The following is a 15,789-nucleotide window of genomic DNA, read 5'->3' on the forward strand; positions in this document are numbered from 1 at the left end:
TCTCTTTGTTACATCCGTCTCACTTGACGCATGTCCATTGTGCGTGTGCTAACTTTATCTCTTGCCGCACAGATAGACTACTACTGTATTTTTACCATTTTTCTTTCACCTCAAATTTGGTGTCAAATGCTGATACTATGTGGGAATGCATAAAGGTAAGTTTTGATGACTTATTGAGTGCTAATGTGCACATTTGTCTCAAGTTAATTCATGCTAGCACACTGCTTTTTACCACACACGTCAAACAGCCATGTAATAATCTCTCTGGAAAAACTTGTCTGGAGCTTGAATTGGTGGATGGTGGGTCAGCATTAATTTTGTACTTTTAACTTGATGTTATTCATGTCTTAGTTTTACACAATACATACGATAAATTAGATCGCTATAATGTAAGACCTCCCCCCCCCCTCCTGGTCCGCGGGAGATTTGTGGGAATAAAAGCCGGTCCGTGTGTCAAAGGTTGGGGACCACTGCTTTAAAGCATTTCAGCAGTCTAATGAAATCGCCTTTCCTACTGCGGCTGTGTATTATTCCTGTGCCAAATACTTAGTTATGATATAGTATGTAATGGAGAACCATGTTAAAAATTGTAATTTATTCCCTTATCGGAATATTGTTCCTGTATCCAAACCGTTTCAATTAAGGCTTGTGCCATATAATAGTGAAAAAATAGCTACAATTCATGTACACTTTATTTAAAAAAAAAAGAAGCACATAAACAGCGAGAGCCATTCACACATCCAGTGTTTGTATCCAATAGTTTTTCTTCCATCACTACACACGAAAGTCAACATTTTTCATCAGAGTGATGTCAATCACAACAGAAAATAGCAGCAGTACCCTTATTAAAGTTCACTATTGCACTTGCGGATCAGAGCGATCCTCCTTTCACGGTGTGAAAGGTCCAGCTCATGAGGATATGACACTTCCAAGTGAAGAGCTTGTGTGGAATTATCAGTCGCTGTTACTGCCGCTGTCGTCTCCCACCACCATGTTGCTGTACTGCTTCTGCTGCTGCTCTTTGAACGACTCCTTCACTTTGGCTCGCTTCAGGCCGCCGTCCCTGTACAGGGGCGTCAGAAAACATCAACAATTTTTGTTGACGCAGCCCTTACACATAGATGTTGTTAGCAAGTTAGCAAACAACAGAAGAGGAGTTATGATGCTAATTTTGAGATAATACTGATCGTTGAAGAAGAGTCATCAAACAACAAATATGATATCCTTATATTAAAATGGCAATCTACAAGTTATTTCATTTTTTTCGTCTTCAAAATAGTTTTCTTTCTTCTAATCGCGTTCAAAGTCCATCTTACCATTGTAGATCCACCAGTCCCCCCTGATGAGCGATGGCTGACTTTACTCTGTTGGCAAACTGGACAGCATCTTCCCCCTCCTGCCAGTTTTAAATTAAATCAACATCTCAGTCCAATGCCACGTGCGTTGTGCGTTTGTACATTAGCGGCCTGGTTTAGGTGAGGACGTGCACGTGCAGCTCGCGTGTCCTCACCAACAAGAAGGACAGACCTGTTGATGCATGGCCGGTAGATACCAGACATCGCAGACGAGGGCCCAGCTCGTCATCATCCTCAGCAGGTAGCTCACCATGCTGTACTTGGAACTGTTCCAGAAGGCATCGCCAAACTTGGGGTCGTACTGGGGGATAAACAGATTGTAAAATAAATCACATTTCTAGGTAGATGCTGAAACAAAAAACAAAAAAAGAAATGACATAAAACTAAATAAAATAATATGAATAAAATAATAAATAAAAAATGATAACAAGTAAAATAAAAATGAAATAGAAGCGTGGTTGAAAATACCTTTATGGCCACAGGGTAAATTGTGGCTCCTATTTCAAAACTCCCCTTTTTAAACATCATGACCGACGTGTTATTGACGCAAGTCCCTGCGGAAACCAGAGCAACACAGCCAATGAGGTAGGAGTACAATCTTGCTACACTTGTCATCACTCCAAGCTAGAAAAACAACCTGATTCTTAAGTGGCAATAGCAAGGAAAAAAACACATGAAACTTAAATGTTTACTTACCCTCTGGAAATATCAATATAGGGAGTTTTTCCTTGTCATTGACGTGATCTTTCAACCTGAAGGCATCACAAAAACAGGTCATGAAAACTACGGATCGATCATATATGGCGGAGGGCTCAAACTCAATTTAACTGGGGGCCGCTGGAGCTAGGGTCTGGCTGAGGCTGGGCAGCGTTAAGTATTAGGAGTAGGGCTGGGAATCTTAGGGTACCTCACGATTAGGCCTGTCACAATAACACATTTTGGTGGTCGATAATTGTGCTATAAATTATCGACGATAATCTATAATTTCGACCTTTTTTAGACCATATTATCATTAAGTTTATCATTCAGCGATCACTGTGTCATGTCACATTTGAGCCACTAGATGGCACTCAAGTGTAGTGTATCTGTGTGAGGCACAGAAGATGCCTACTGTAGCACTTACGAATCACATACCCTGGGTACTGCTAGCTCGCGCCGCCCGGCACTATACATTCACTTCGCCGATCAAACGCCCCAGCACATCCACACTGGAACTGTGGCTTAGAAACTATTGCTTTTGTGCTTTCATTCATATTAGCGTTTGCTTGCTAACTGCTAGCTAGCACTAGTGTATTCAATCACTACGTAAGCTAGCCCCCGCCTCCACGTACTGTGACAAAGACGCTGAATAGCTGACAGGAGGCTCACTCTTTAATTTGACTATACAACCAATGCGCTCAGACATACGCAGAGTGAACCCTCTTGTCATCCAGCCTGTGCGCTAAAGCAAGACCGGTTAATGGAACAGGCATACGTACATGTGGCACATGTCAATTTATCGAGGCGTCAAAATTATCGACCTCGTTTTTTTTCTGTCCTTAATCGATTTATCGTTTTATCGATTATCGTGACATGGCTACTCACGATACAGTGCAATACGCAATGCATGGCTCAGGATAACAATATCTAGACAGAAATAATAATTTCATAGTTTGTATTTTGCCGCATTCAACTGGGATAGGCTCCAGCTTACCTGTGACCCTCGTGAGGACAAGCAGTATAGAAAATGGGTGGAATTTTTGCAGCATATTTTAACCAGAATACAAGCAGCAATGGTGAAAAAAAGAATGATGCTGTTTTAGTGCAACATAAATGTAAACAGGATTTTAGTCTAGGTGTCTGACAAACAGTAAAGCTATTTTAAACTCATTCTGAAAACACATCATCTCATCCCTCTCTCTCTGTTCATATCTCTATGTGGCAATTTCACTGGGAGTTCAGTGGAGGTGTACAGTATAATTTGCTTTTAATGAGTAACAGTGTCTCAGCTCAGACCTCCCAGTCCGCAATTACACTACTCTTGCATGTCAAGTCGTGGGCCACAAAATATGGTCCTGCAGGTTGCAAATGACAGACGGGTCGCTTCCCTGATATACAGTGTGTCTGTTGCTTATTCAGCCTAAATATTAGAAACAGTCCTCAACTATGCCGTGCAGTTGTACACCAATGCAAACTACAAGCAAAATAAGAAAAATAGGAAAAACATTGTGAAAGGAATACCTCTGTGATAGTGTCCATCAGTGCCTAATAATGTGGCCGGTCAGTGTAGATACACACTTATTTCCTATGGATGTAGTGTAATAAACTTGGTTTATTTTTAGACGTGCAATGACAGGCATGACAATCCTGCACGCGATCACTGGGAAGGCCAAACGCATGCAACTGACCTTTTAGTCACTAGATGGCGATCTTTCATCTCTGCACGCTCAAACCAAACATGGGGACAGGATCGAACCATTGCCCGCTGAACGACCCCCATCAATCCTCCGTGCACCTGACCCACCTGACACACACACACACACACACACGTTTCTTTTTAAATTCACTGACAAAACTGGTGGATTGGAATAAGAAAGAGTTTCTCCTCCCACCATTGCATAGCAGCCATCATTGCAGAGTATCACAATGTCAATAGGGGTGGTGTGATTGGCAACACAGATACCTCCTTTTTGGGGTTTGTTTTCCCTGATCCATCAAGAGGAAAGCAACGTAAGGACCCAAAAAAAAATGTGTATCTCATGTTGTAGAGAGGACCTGTGGTGATAGCGGATGGCGGCAGACAGCCCTCGAGCACAGATCCTGTAGCACATGACGTGCACCCACTCGCTGAGCCAGAACTTCATCCTGAAAAGGATGACGCAAATGCAGAACATGGCCGTGAAAGCCAGGATAGTGGATATGAAAAGTCAATCAGTATATAGTAGTTACAGTATAGTTTGCATGCAGCCACCTCCAGTTGGGAAGCAGTCCCACTGCAGATGTTCCAATGACCAGCCAGGTGAGGCCGATGCAGGCCAGAGTTATTCTTAGGAGAGAGCACAACACAAGGTTTGGAAATGTCACTAATTTGGATGTGGTACTGTTAAAAAGACACAGTCAGATTAGTTTGCTACATTATTAGCTTGCATGAGTATTCTCTGTGCTCCTTATTCTCCTGCGTATGGAGGAGGCCTTTAAGGGTTGAAAAGAATTTGGCAAAGATTCCTATTGTAAGAGTTTAACTTGTTATTAGTTAATGAATTGTCAGTAATGTAATGTATTTCGACTGTTACACTAACATGGTCATCTTAGCCAGGAGTGAGCAATTCATGTTGACAATATTCATTACCTTCTGACAGGGGCATCCAAACTTTTTTCCCCGAGGGCCGCATACTAAAAAAATTTAAGGATGCAGGGAGCCACGTTGATACTTTTAATTGTGCAAAAAATGCTAATACCAATCCTATATACAAAGGAATTGATTAAAACAACCTACGTGTCACCTTTGTGTTATTAGCATAAACATTTCTACTTTTTCTCCATATATTATTATTTTGCTCTTTTTTTAGTAATTGTACTTTTAGAATGTGCTGTGGGCCAATGAAAAATTTGCCACGGGCCGCACTTTGAACACCCCTGCCTTATGAGCTTCTAAGTGCAAATCCTGCTATCAATGACTATGGGTCATCATTTGATAATGTAGTGTTTTATTCTTTTTTTTACATTTGACATTATTTTGTGGCTAACATTGTGCTGCTTTTTAAGACCCTTCTTCATCCTTTAAGAAAGTGTTTTATTGTTTTAACAAAATCAGTTACGAATGTTGTAATGTAACCCACTGCTTGTACAATAAACAAATGTTTTACGATGGTGACATTAATTCAATTTATATTTATTTCCTATGGAAACGGGTCGAATTGTGTTTTACCTTGAAGATTCTAGCGTATTTTTAAATCCCTGGAGAGACATTTGATTTTAAAAGCATAATGTGTGTACCTGAGTGGTGCCAGGATGCAGTATCTGACAAAGATGCCAAGGCCATAGACCAGAGTCAGTCTCAGACTGATGTATTGGAAGTCATTGTTAGTGCGGGTCAGCAGGTTCCATGACACCAGTTCCTCCGAAGAGAAGCGCTGCGTCACCTGTATTAAAAAGTTGAGGTGCATTACAATTTCATATTCACATGTGCTAATAATAATGTAAACTAAGGTAAGATAGCGCACCTCATCCTCTACAATGCTCTCAATTCCTCTGCGGGTGAAATAGAAACAGTCGCTAAGTGTAAAATCACCGCCTACTGATGGTTTGGGACGACTCCGTCTTAGCTCCTCTAGCTCTTTCTCCATAGAACCATCTTCCCTCTGAATGAGACCTGACACACACGCACACAACAAAGTCAGCCAAAGATGGCCAGCATCATGCCTGTATTCAAAGTAAATTGTCTTGGCTAATCGATAAGCTTGCATGACCTAACATGGGGCAATTTTAAGTGATGGTGAAATAAAACAGTGGATCTGGTTTCAACTTGACATTATCTGATAACACAGGGGGCAAAATCCAAGATTACAGATAAACAACTGCTTTCAAAAATCCAATCCAATGTGTATTTTTTTTCTTATTTCTGCCTATTAAGCACAACGTGTTTATATCATTTGGAGGGTCCATTATGCAACTATAAATGGCCCAGTGACACACTTTGCAGAAGCCACTTGATGCTGACGTATTATTTCTTCTTGCAGTGCGTGATAAGGTATTGAGTAATTGCTTCTTGCAAGAAACTTCACCTTGTTGCCTGTCGTATACTCCCTTACACGCCCTACAGACACAGCGTAGTGTTACACAGCAACTTATGGTTTATGCATGCAACTTGTTGTTTGATGACTTTCAAAATGGGGTCATTGCAGCATGGTTGTCCAGACTTGAACTTGATTTTGCAACACAGCTGTCACTTAACCTCAATCTTTCCCAATATGACATCCATGCACTTACCACTAGATGCAGGGGCTTTAAGTGTATGTTCCTCCGCGCTTGCCTTCTGTAACTTCAGTGTAGCCCACTATAAAAAAATACACACTGTTAGGCATGTTTTCACTGATTGTCATCCAAATACAAGACGAATGAAAGTACTCTTACCTCCAAAGTTTGCACCAGAAGGTTCATGTAGGTCTCAGAGATGCCAAGTGAAAAGCCAAACATAGCAGGGATCATGATGAGGCTGACAATGAGGCACAGCCATACCCTCACGGCCCAAACGACCACAGCCCAGAAGTCCTCCATCTCCACCCTTTTCTCCTATTCCCTGTGTGGTCACTCAACTCTGTCAGGAGGCTCGTTCTCTATGTAGCTATGCCACGCATGACGTCACTTCAGACAGCTACCCTACTCGACAAGCCATGTGAGCACGATCACATGATTCCACCCAGCTCCCAAGATTAACCAAACATTTAACGAAAAGTCAACAAGTTCTTAAAAGCGGCCTACCTGCGTTTGTCCCCTGCAGCAAAAGGCGTCATTCTTGTGCAGCGACACCGACTCGTCTTGCTTCTCCTCACGCTCGACTCAAGTGTGTTGCAAAGAGGCCACGCCCCTTTGACTAGTAGACCAAAGGTCAAAAAAAGTTCTGTTCAAGAGTGTAAAAATGTCCTAGTTCCTAGACCCCTAGTTTCTAGGGCTCCAGCGAATGAAATGGCCTGTATAATAATTACTTTTAGCATTTAATTTAAAATACTTTGCAAAAAGTTATTATAGGCGAGTTTATTCGATTTAAAACCAATTTTGATAGTCGTGTACTTCATTGAACACACGATCCGACCCACTTGTTGCTCAACAATAAGGGTGAGTGAATCGATCCAGATCCAAATGTCATATTATCGATACCAAGGACATGAGCAGAAATGGACCGATACTAGCGCAATCAGATTGATATTTTTCAACTCTCTTGTTCCTGTTCACAAACACTATCTGTGTTTTTGTTTTGTTTAATTGTTCATATTTTTTATATTGCTATATTTATATGATGCTATATTGCTCATAAACACAAACCTGGGACACAACAGATTGGAGTCAACGGATGTGAATGAGAACCAATAGTAGTTTTTGCTTTTGTTTAGTTATTTTGCACTATTGACTTGATTTTGCTCATACCATTGTATGCAATAAAAGGAATGAATGGAAAAATTGCATCCTTTGTTGATACATTGTCTGATATAGTTGTATTTATACACAGTGTTGTTAAATTGTTAACAACATTTGTTGATATTTTTTCCATTAAATATTTGTCCAGTGTGATAGTCACACATCATTATCTAAAAAATTATTCACAGAATCATTCAATGAAAGAGTATCGGTAACTTTATGGGTTTTGGCAATAATGTTCATTTAAAGCACTTGGTATCACATCGACACAATAAATTGCAGTATCGCACACAACTACTGAACAAATGACGTCTTTGTTCCATTCGTTTTATTATTACACATCTATTAATAATCTATTAATAATCAGCAATTCGTCTTAATCACACACACAGGAGTCTAAAAACGATTGTTATTAACATAGCAAATTAATTAACTACCTCATTTGTTACTGCGAGGTGAACAAACGCCACTTCCGTATCGCAAGGAATTGTGGGTGAACCGGTTTACCTTGAGTGCGGATTAAAATGTACGTCTACGAAGCCGCCATTTTGGAGCGGTATTGGCTAATATTTGTGACCAAAATGACAGTATGCCTCAATACTGTGCAGCGTTGGGATGCGTGAACAAGCGCACAGCTGACACAAAAGCCAAGAGAATCACATTCCACAAGTAAGTACAATCAATGGGAGGAATATAAAACAATCAAACGACATGTTTAGTTGATAATAAGACACCGTATATCGTCGTATACTTGTTGTGACAGATGTTTAACATCATCAGAATAAGTCGTGATTGCAGTCACTTTAACAAGTGCAGCGATGTTTAAACGGCCAACCTTTATTTCTTAGAACGCGTCCTTTTCGTTTATAAGAGGTGGTGTTCGGTGTTTTACTTATATCCGAGAAATAAAAATCGACACTGGAAATAACAACGTATATGTTTTCAAATGGACTGCATTTCGCTTCTACAAAATTAAACGGAAACGGACTTTTGTGACGCTGAGGTAAACGGAAGTGGATTTCTGGAATTTGGTGGTCGCACGTCAACATCGGCGCCATCTTGTCCCGGGTAGGCCGAGCTTTGTCAACATACCCACTAAAAACACAACACAGGAACGGTGTTTTTTGGCATCTCAAAGTCTATCTCCTTTGGATTTTTAAAAACCAAAATACACATAACAAACACGGCTACAACCCTGACTTTGTGGATGGACAGAAAGAAAGATGCCCGATTCTTGTGCAGCACGGGGATGTACAAACCGACGCACAGCTCAAAGCAAATCTCAGGGAATTACATTTCACAGGTAAGACTGAACGAATATTGTGCATTATATGGGAAGCTTGCTTGCGTTAATGAAATTTGATAACATTACAATGATTTACACAACCATCTAAGCACTTAACCTGTTATGGATGCGATCGTGTGTTTAACCCCCTGCAGGTTTCCAAAAGAAAAGGAATTGAGGAGACAGTGGGAAGTTGCTGCAAGAAAGAAAGGTTTTTGCGCCACAAAGTCCTCCGTCCTGTGCAGTGAGCACTTCAAACCAGAGGACATCGACGCTACAGGCCAGACTGTCAGGCTTAGAGAGGGAGCCAAACCATTTGTCTTCAGCTCCCAGCCTCCTGTCCAAAAAGTGGGTGTCAGTCATTTCAAAATGGTTGTTATTAAGTTATTTACACGTATGTCTCTCCCCCCCCACATTAGCAAGTGTTTACCAGGACTACACAAACATCCAAAAGAGCTCAAGAGAGCTTGAATGTGGAGTCTGAATGTCCATTGAATTCGCAGCAGACTCAACCAACACCACCACCACCACTTCCTGAAGTTGTAAGTATTTACGTTTGTAATGACTGAAATGCCAGTGTGCATCACATGACTCTCACTAAAGCCAATTTTTGGTGCTGTAGCATGGCTCAACTCACTTCATTAAGTACTCCTGCACAATCTGATGAGAGCCAACACAAGAGCTGTATCAAAAATTCCGCTTTACAAAGATTATAATGCTCACGTTTATAGAAACTGTCAGAGAGGTATTGGTTTAACAATGTTTATTGTGCTTGTCGCTGTACTGCTTCATACATATTTTGACCTTCTCGTGTAGCAAGATAAGCTAACCAAAATATTAGCGACACCTCTCGGTATGATGCCGTGCACTATAATACCATCCCACCACTTGAAAGCATTTATATTTTTATGTGCTTATGAATGATTTATTTTCTCAAACATGTTTTATATTGCGATGTATCTTTTTAAAGATTTCATTTTCTCGTTTTTATACACCTCACTATTTAATTCATCACATATTTACAATACTTCTGTCTTGATTGTGCAGTGAATTACAGCAATGCCTCGTTTATCACGGTTGATTGGTTCAGACTCGGCTGTGATCAGTGAATTTCCGTGAAGTAGGATTTTGTATTTAGAAATCAAATATGTTGTAATTAGAGCATAGAAAACCTGTTTACAGCCTTTTAAATGTTTTTTAATGTTATTGGAGCCCTCTAAGACATGAAATAACACCCCTATAGTCATCTTTACACCCTTATTACCCAGTATATTACACATAATCAGAGAAAATAAGCCCCTGATTACAGGTCAGAAAATAAGAGTCTTATTTAAAACATGAATAAGACTCGTTCTAGTAGCCGGTGTTATTAGTATGAGTATTATTGTCATTATGAGATAATTCAAACATGCAATAAAACGTGTTGTTTCGGCGATCAAACTTTACAGTATCCTTACAGTAACATTACTGACACCTAGTGACCAGTGTAGAATACTACCTAGCATCTCGTCTTTGAATGCATCTTCTGAATGCCTTATATTTGTATTTTAGTTTATTTAGCCATGTTTATGCTTGAAAATGTTTAATTTAAGCAAAAGGTATGTAAAATTTAGAGTGAAGCCGCAAAATTTTAACCGTGGCTAATTCATTCCAGGGTCACCCTCTCACTATCATGAAATTAAATTACCTTTACTGGCAATATTTTAAGTAAACTTTAAATTTTGGTAACTGTCATACAAGTATTAAGCGTTAATGTTACAATGAAATTAAATAAAAGTACAATAAAGTAAAATTACTGATTTTTTTGGAAGATGCCTAATAGAACACTCATGGCAAGTTAACACAAAGGTGTTTACAGAGTGATACAGCCACCTAGTGGACTTTTATAGTTGTTGCTGGACTTAAGTGTTGAAGTATATGTCTGTCAAAAAAAACAAAGAAAACGCAAATACTTTTTGGGCGTTTGTCTTTAGAGGTTACACTATCTGTAACTGTAACTGTACACTAACTGTAAAATCTAATTTTTCAGATGGCGATTGTTTTTTTGCTACCTAAAAAAAAGTTATTTTCAAACTATTTTGTAGGATCACTGCTATGCACTGCCTGCTTCTCCCGCCGGTCTAAAGGCCAGACTGACTAAAGCCTTAGCTAGGGTGGAAAGTCTGGAGCGCGAGTTGAGGAATGTGAAGGACAGAGAACGAAGGGCAAAGAACACTGTGTTCGGTCTTCTGGAGGACCTGAGGGGCAAGAACCTTATCAATGAAGAACTCAAAGAGAAGCTGAACTCCTACTCAGGTGACGTGACACTTAGTCGTTATACAGTATCCCACAAAAGTGAGTACACTGCTCACATTTCAGCAACATTTTTATTGTATGTATCTTCTCAAGGGACAATACTATGGAAATTAAACTTAGATATACTTTAGAGTAGTCAGTGTGCAGCTTGTGTACCAGTATTGATTTCTTATTCACTGACAATGACTGAACAGACAGCCGCCATTGTCCAAATGGCTGGCAACTGTGACCCAAACTGAACCAAACTGACAATATTTAGTGTGTGTGATATTTGTTATCTAGCACTGCCTTAATCCTCTTGGGCATGGAATTCACCAGACACCAGTGCTGCAGAGGTTGTTACGAGAATCCTCTTCTACTCTTTCATGGAGACATCACTGGTGGGGTTGATGGATGCTTCATGATGCCCCATTAGTGCTCAGTAGGTTTCTGGAGACATACTAGACCACTCCATCACCGTCACTTTCAGCTTCCTCAGCAAGACACTTGTCATCTTGGAGTTGGGTTTGGTCTCGTTATCATGCTGGAAAACCAGTTTCCCAAGGAAGGGGTACAGTACATGTTTGAATTTATGTCCCCCCCCCAGTGAACTACAGCACTTATGCACCTGCAGACCGTGATGCTACCACCATGCCTTTTTTGCCAGATATTTAGGCAGTAATGTCTGTGTGTTGTGACCAGTCCATTAACAAGTAATGATTTTGTGTCTTCCACTGCTCCACTGTCCTCTGGTGTGCCACAGGGATCCATTCTTGGACCAGTACTATTTAATTTATATTTGTTGCCCCTCAGTTCAGTTAGCGACAAGCACAACCTTTTGTTTCATTTTTATGGCGACGACCTCCTACTCTACTTACCAGTTGTTCCAAACAAACCTAACTCACTGGATTTCATTTTGAACTGCATTGGAGACATTGAGAAATGGCTCTCACATATCTTTTTCCATTTAAATGAGTCCAAAACTGAATGTATCATATTTGGATCAAATTTGCTCACCGGTGCTGTCCCCCAATCTGGACCCTCTTGCCCCCTACTGTAAATCTGGTTAATAATCTGGGTGTTAAATTTGACATCTGAATTTTGACAAACAGCCCGAAGTCAGCTGGGATAGACTCCAGCATACCCCCACGACCCTAGTGAGGAGAAGCGGTATAGAAAATGGATGGATGGATGGAGATTGGTTTTGTCGTTGGAGTTTTTTCCAGCTCCGCCGTCTGGGTAAAGTGAAGTCCTTTGCTAGTCAGCGAGATCTTGAAATGCCCATGCATGCGTTCATTAGTTACTGTAACGCCCTGTACGTTGGTATCAACCAGTCTTTATTCAACAGTTTATAGCTGATACAAAGTGCTGCTGCACAGCTTTTGACCAACACTCATAGACAGAGCCACATCACTCCAGTTCTGTGCACACTGCACCTGCTTCCTGTCTGTTTCAGAGTTGATTTTAAACGTTTAATATTTGTTTTTAAGGCGATTCATAGTGCTGCACCATCTGAGCTTTCAAACAGTCGTCGCCCTACCAGATCTCTGGTCTGCCAACCAACAGCTGCTTGAGGTCCCTCGGTCCAATTACTAACTGTGGGGTGATCCTTCCTTTTCTGTAGCTGGTCCCAGGCTTTGGAATGTCTTACCTGTTGAATTGCAGACCATCACAGACTTGCATTTGTTTAAAGCAAAATTCAAGACTCATTTGTTCCAAACTGCATTTGGCACACAGGAGCATCGTGACACTTTTATTTTATTTGTTTGTATTGTTCTAATACATTTTATGATGTTCTTCTTGTGTTATTTTGCTGTTTTTCTTGCACTGTTGTCCAGCACTTCGGTACCGCTACAGCTGATGTAAGGAGCCATATAAAGAAAGTTTGATTGATTGATTGATTGATTGTTGTACCCCGAAGACAGCGGGGATAGGCTCCAGCATACTGTATAGGTGGGATTGCAAGGTTTATTGTGTGCGTAAAGCACTTAATGTGTGGTTCCAACCCTGCCACGCGCACTGCCACTTTCATATTGCATGCATTATCATTCACAGTGGCGACACCATGACGATGACCTCTTCTCACGAGAAAGCATTTCTCTAAATGAGAAAGATTTCCACATTTTAATCTCACGAGATCTCGTGACACCCCAAGTGTTGAATCATTATCAGTGGATTGTAAATCTATACTACTATACAAGCTGTACACTGACTACTTTAAAGTACTGTATATCCAAGTTTCATTTCTATAGTATTGTCCCTTGAGAAGATCTACTGTATACTATAAGAACTGCTCTCTGAAATATGAGGGTTGTACTCACCTTTGTGAGATACTGTAGTTTCAAAGCACTTACATGAATGTGTCCAAACAAAATTTCAGACCTTCCAGTCCACCTGTTGTCCAGAAAGGGAAGCGACTACACGAAAGACCAGAGGGAGTTTGCCCTCACTCTGCACCTACATGGTCCAAAGGCTTATAACTACTTGAGAAAATCTCTCCACCTTCAACTTCCGCATCCACACACACTGCAAAGGTACTTCATTTTGAATACTCTTTTTAAACAAACCCAACATGAACAAAGCACTTTTCGTATTTCACAAAGGTGGATGAATTCTTTGGATTCCGCACCTGTCCTTGACACAACGTTGGAAAGAAGTGAAGAAGAAGAAGTAGAGGCTGTCGATGAAAGTGAGACTTTCAATGATGCAAAAGTTAATTATGAAGACATTCAACACAGCTCTCTCACACAAAACATAATATTCTTAGTAAAAGAAGTGAATGGAGCGCCACAATCAGAAGACAACACAGAAATACAGTGAATCTGCAGTTGGTCCTGTGGCCAGCAGAGGGTAGTAAAAAGCTTTTGGGGTTTTTTTGTTGTTTTTTTAACAAAGGACCTGTAAAAATGTTAATAGACTGGTTAGTTGTAGTTGACATCTCAAAGGTTGTTTTGTATCACAGAATTAAAGTGAAGCTTGAAACTTCTACAAGCTTTTCCTTTGCTTTTAAACTTTTTCCACTGAGTGCCGTTTATGGAAAAGTCAAAGGAAGCGGGAGCCATTTTGATACTTTTTATTTTGTAAACAGGCTAAAAAAAGGCGTTTTATATGCATTTAAAGGCAATACCTTGTGCTTGCTTTGTGTTATATGTGATAAAGCTCATTATTATTAACACCTATTATTATTATTATTATTATTATTATTATTATTATTATTATACCTTGCTCTTTTTTCCCCCCCTTGTTTAATTGCCGCAAATGGCCGTACTTTGGACACTAGTACACTAGCACTAGCACTAGATACAAATTACAACCACAGTATGAAACAATGTCTTTGACAAAGTCAATCAAAAGTCAACGTGTTTGGAAAGGCAATTCGATTGTGCAGGTGTACCTAATGTTCTGTTCTGTGAGTGTATGCACATTTGACCCAAGAAGTGCTGACCTCAATCGTGCCTGTGTGATAAATTCTAATGAAATGCCCCAAACCGCTCAGACGTGTTACTCACAACACAGGGACGTCTTAATGAGGAATGCAGCCATGCACAAGGTCTTTGTGGAGAGGAGGAGGAGGGAGGGGGGGATAAAAGCTTTCTCCGTCCCACCTAAGACGAACAAAAGCTCCCGATTATTTTCCGGGTTTAGACATTTCACAGTCTGCTGCACATTACTGTAACTGGGTGGGCAATTGGCTAATGTATGTGGGAATGATAATAGGGCAGAGTTAAATGTGATGATTTCCAAGCTGAGTTTTGAATGACAGGCATTTTCCAGTTATTGTTGTGGTGGTTGTATTTTACAATATACTGCATAGAGGTCTTTGTTATGTTTTTGGCTCCTTAACCAGCAACATTAGAGGGACAATAAATGATTGAATAAATAAATAAACACAACACACAAACACAGCATTTTTGCCATTTTCAAGTGAGATTTTTTGATTGAGCTCTTGTATTGGATCCCAATATGCGCATGCGACTGACTCCAATGCTGTGTCCATTATTGCAGAAATGTAACCTTGTAGCTGTTAGTGTCATTTTTATAGACAGGATGGAACAGGTCATTAGGTCAAGAGATAAACTCAAAAGATTGTGTTGTTTTGTTCCCTGGGTGCAACAATTTCCCAAGTATCTTATTTAAAATGTATGAGACAACCTCTGCCCCATTATGCAACTATCTTTATGTGCAACCAAAGCTGCTTTGTTATCAAAAGTAACCAGCTACAGTCCTTAATTTGAAATGGTTGATTCCCACATTAAAACGCATGTGGCATTATAGCCTGTGGTCACCTTATAACTACTGTAACTACAGTAGATGGCTACTTTTACTTTACAATAGCTCTCTTGAGTCTACTGCAACAGTCCACGCTGTAATCTATTCCCTTTCTAATATACTGTAATATTGGATTTACTGAACAGTATAACTTATGTATCATCGTTCAACACAAAATTCACCAGAATGTGCCGCAGAGACCCTGCAGTAGCTGTGTAGCAATGGAATGAACAAACATTTGTCAGGGACAGCGAGTCAGCCCCAAATATAACTTTTAAAGGATTAGAGCACGTGTTTGCACTGAATTTATCTTTTGTTTGACTTTTTCCTCTTGGTTTATGTATTAACACGGTCAGAAATAGGGGTACAGAAAGAGTCTACTTCTGTCCGGAAAGGTATAAATATGAAATCCCCCATATAGCTTTGGTTATTTGATCACCACATTTGCGAGAGAACATGACCCAACCAGGTGCACATTTGAACAAAATTCCC

General features: G+C 40.2%; 2 protein-coding genes across 6 annotated transcripts; one reads left to right on the forward strand and one right to left on the reverse strand.

Annotated features, from left to right (window-relative positions):
* Nucleotides 1-515: 515 nt before the first annotated feature.
* On the reverse strand, nucleotides 516-7,028 carry agpat9l (1-acylglycerol-3-phosphate O-acyltransferase 9, like). Of its 4 annotated transcripts, none has more exons than XM_054774790.1 (14): nucleotides 6,816-7,028; nucleotides 6,468-6,713; nucleotides 6,324-6,390; nucleotides 5,558-5,706; nucleotides 5,331-5,476; nucleotides 4,306-4,380; nucleotides 4,110-4,199; nucleotides 3,947-4,040; nucleotides 3,743-3,858; nucleotides 2,052-2,107; nucleotides 1,824-1,909; nucleotides 1,528-1,656; nucleotides 1,317-1,396; nucleotides 659-1,063 (listed from the first exon to the last, which is right to left on the reverse strand). In XM_054774790.1, the coding sequence occupies exons 2-14, from the start codon at nucleotides 6,609-6,611 to the stop codon at nucleotides 955-957; spliced, it is 1,341 nt and encodes a 446-aa protein (XP_054630765.1). In that variant the 5' UTR covers nucleotides 6,612-6,713; nucleotides 6,816-7,028; the 3' UTR covers nucleotides 659-954. The 4 variants fall into 4 exon arrangements, with proteins under 4 accessions (XP_054630767.1, XP_054630766.1, XP_054630765.1 ...); XM_054774789.1 differs by having other exon boundaries at nucleotides 6,468-6,633; nucleotides 6,816-7,027; XM_054774792.1 differs by lacking the exons at nucleotides 5,558-5,706; nucleotides 6,816-7,028 and having other exon boundaries at nucleotides 516-1,063; nucleotides 4,284-4,380; nucleotides 6,468-6,548.
* A 950-nt stretch (nucleotides 7,029-7,978) lies between these two features.
* LOC129180484 (THAP domain-containing protein 6-like) lies at nucleotides 7,979-15,370 on the forward strand. 2 transcript variants are annotated; one of them, XM_054775005.1, is made up of 6 exons: nucleotides 7,979-8,138; nucleotides 8,910-9,102; nucleotides 9,174-9,296; nucleotides 10,839-11,049; nucleotides 13,409-13,562; nucleotides 13,632-15,369. In XM_054775005.1, exons 1-6 carry the CDS (start codon nucleotides 8,059-8,061, stop codon nucleotides 13,846-13,848), a joined length of 978 nt encoding a protein of 325 aa, XP_054630980.1. In that variant the 5' UTR covers nucleotides 7,979-8,058; the 3' UTR covers nucleotides 13,849-15,369. The 2 variants fall into 2 exon arrangements, with proteins under 2 accessions (XP_054630980.1, XP_054630981.1); XM_054775006.1 differs by lacking the exon at nucleotides 7,979-8,138 and adding an exon at nucleotides 8,693-8,772 and having other exon boundaries at nucleotides 13,632-15,370.
* Nucleotides 15,371-15,789: the final 419 nt, after the last annotated feature.

This window comes from Dunckerocampus dactyliophorus, chromosome 4, assembly GCF_027744805.1.
Source record: "Dunckerocampus dactyliophorus isolate RoL2022-P2 chromosome 4, RoL_Ddac_1.1, whole genome shotgun sequence".
NCBI lineage: Eukaryota > Metazoa > Chordata > Actinopteri > Syngnathiformes > Syngnathidae > Dunckerocampus > Dunckerocampus dactyliophorus.

Excerpts from the sequence above, each read along its gene's own strand:
- agpat9l (XM_054774790.1), bottom strand. The coding sequence starts at position 6,611 with ATGGAGGACTTCTGGGCTGTGGTCGTTTGGGCCGTGAGGGTATGGCTG. Across the intron at positions 5,477-5,557 it reads AGAGCATTGTAGAGGATGAG|GTGACGCAGCGCTTCTCTTC; the intron begins GTGCGCTATCTT and ends TTTTTAATACAG. Across the intron at positions 1,064-1,316 it reads GGACTGGTGGATCTACAATG|GGACGGCGGCCTGAAGCGAG; the intron begins GTAAGATGGACT and ends GCCCCTGTACAG.
- LOC129180484 (XM_054775005.1), top strand. The coding sequence starts at position 8,059 with ATGCCTCAATACTGTGCAGCGTTGGGATGCGTGAACAAGCGCACAGCT. Across the intron at positions 11,050-13,408 it reads GAAGCTGAACTCCTACTCAG|ACCTTCCAGTCCACCTGTTG; the intron begins GTGACGTGACAC and ends ACAAAATTTCAG. Across the intron at positions 13,563-13,631 it reads CATCCACACACACTGCAAAG|GTGGATGAATTCTTTGGATT; the intron begins GTACTTCATTTT and ends TATTTCACAAAG.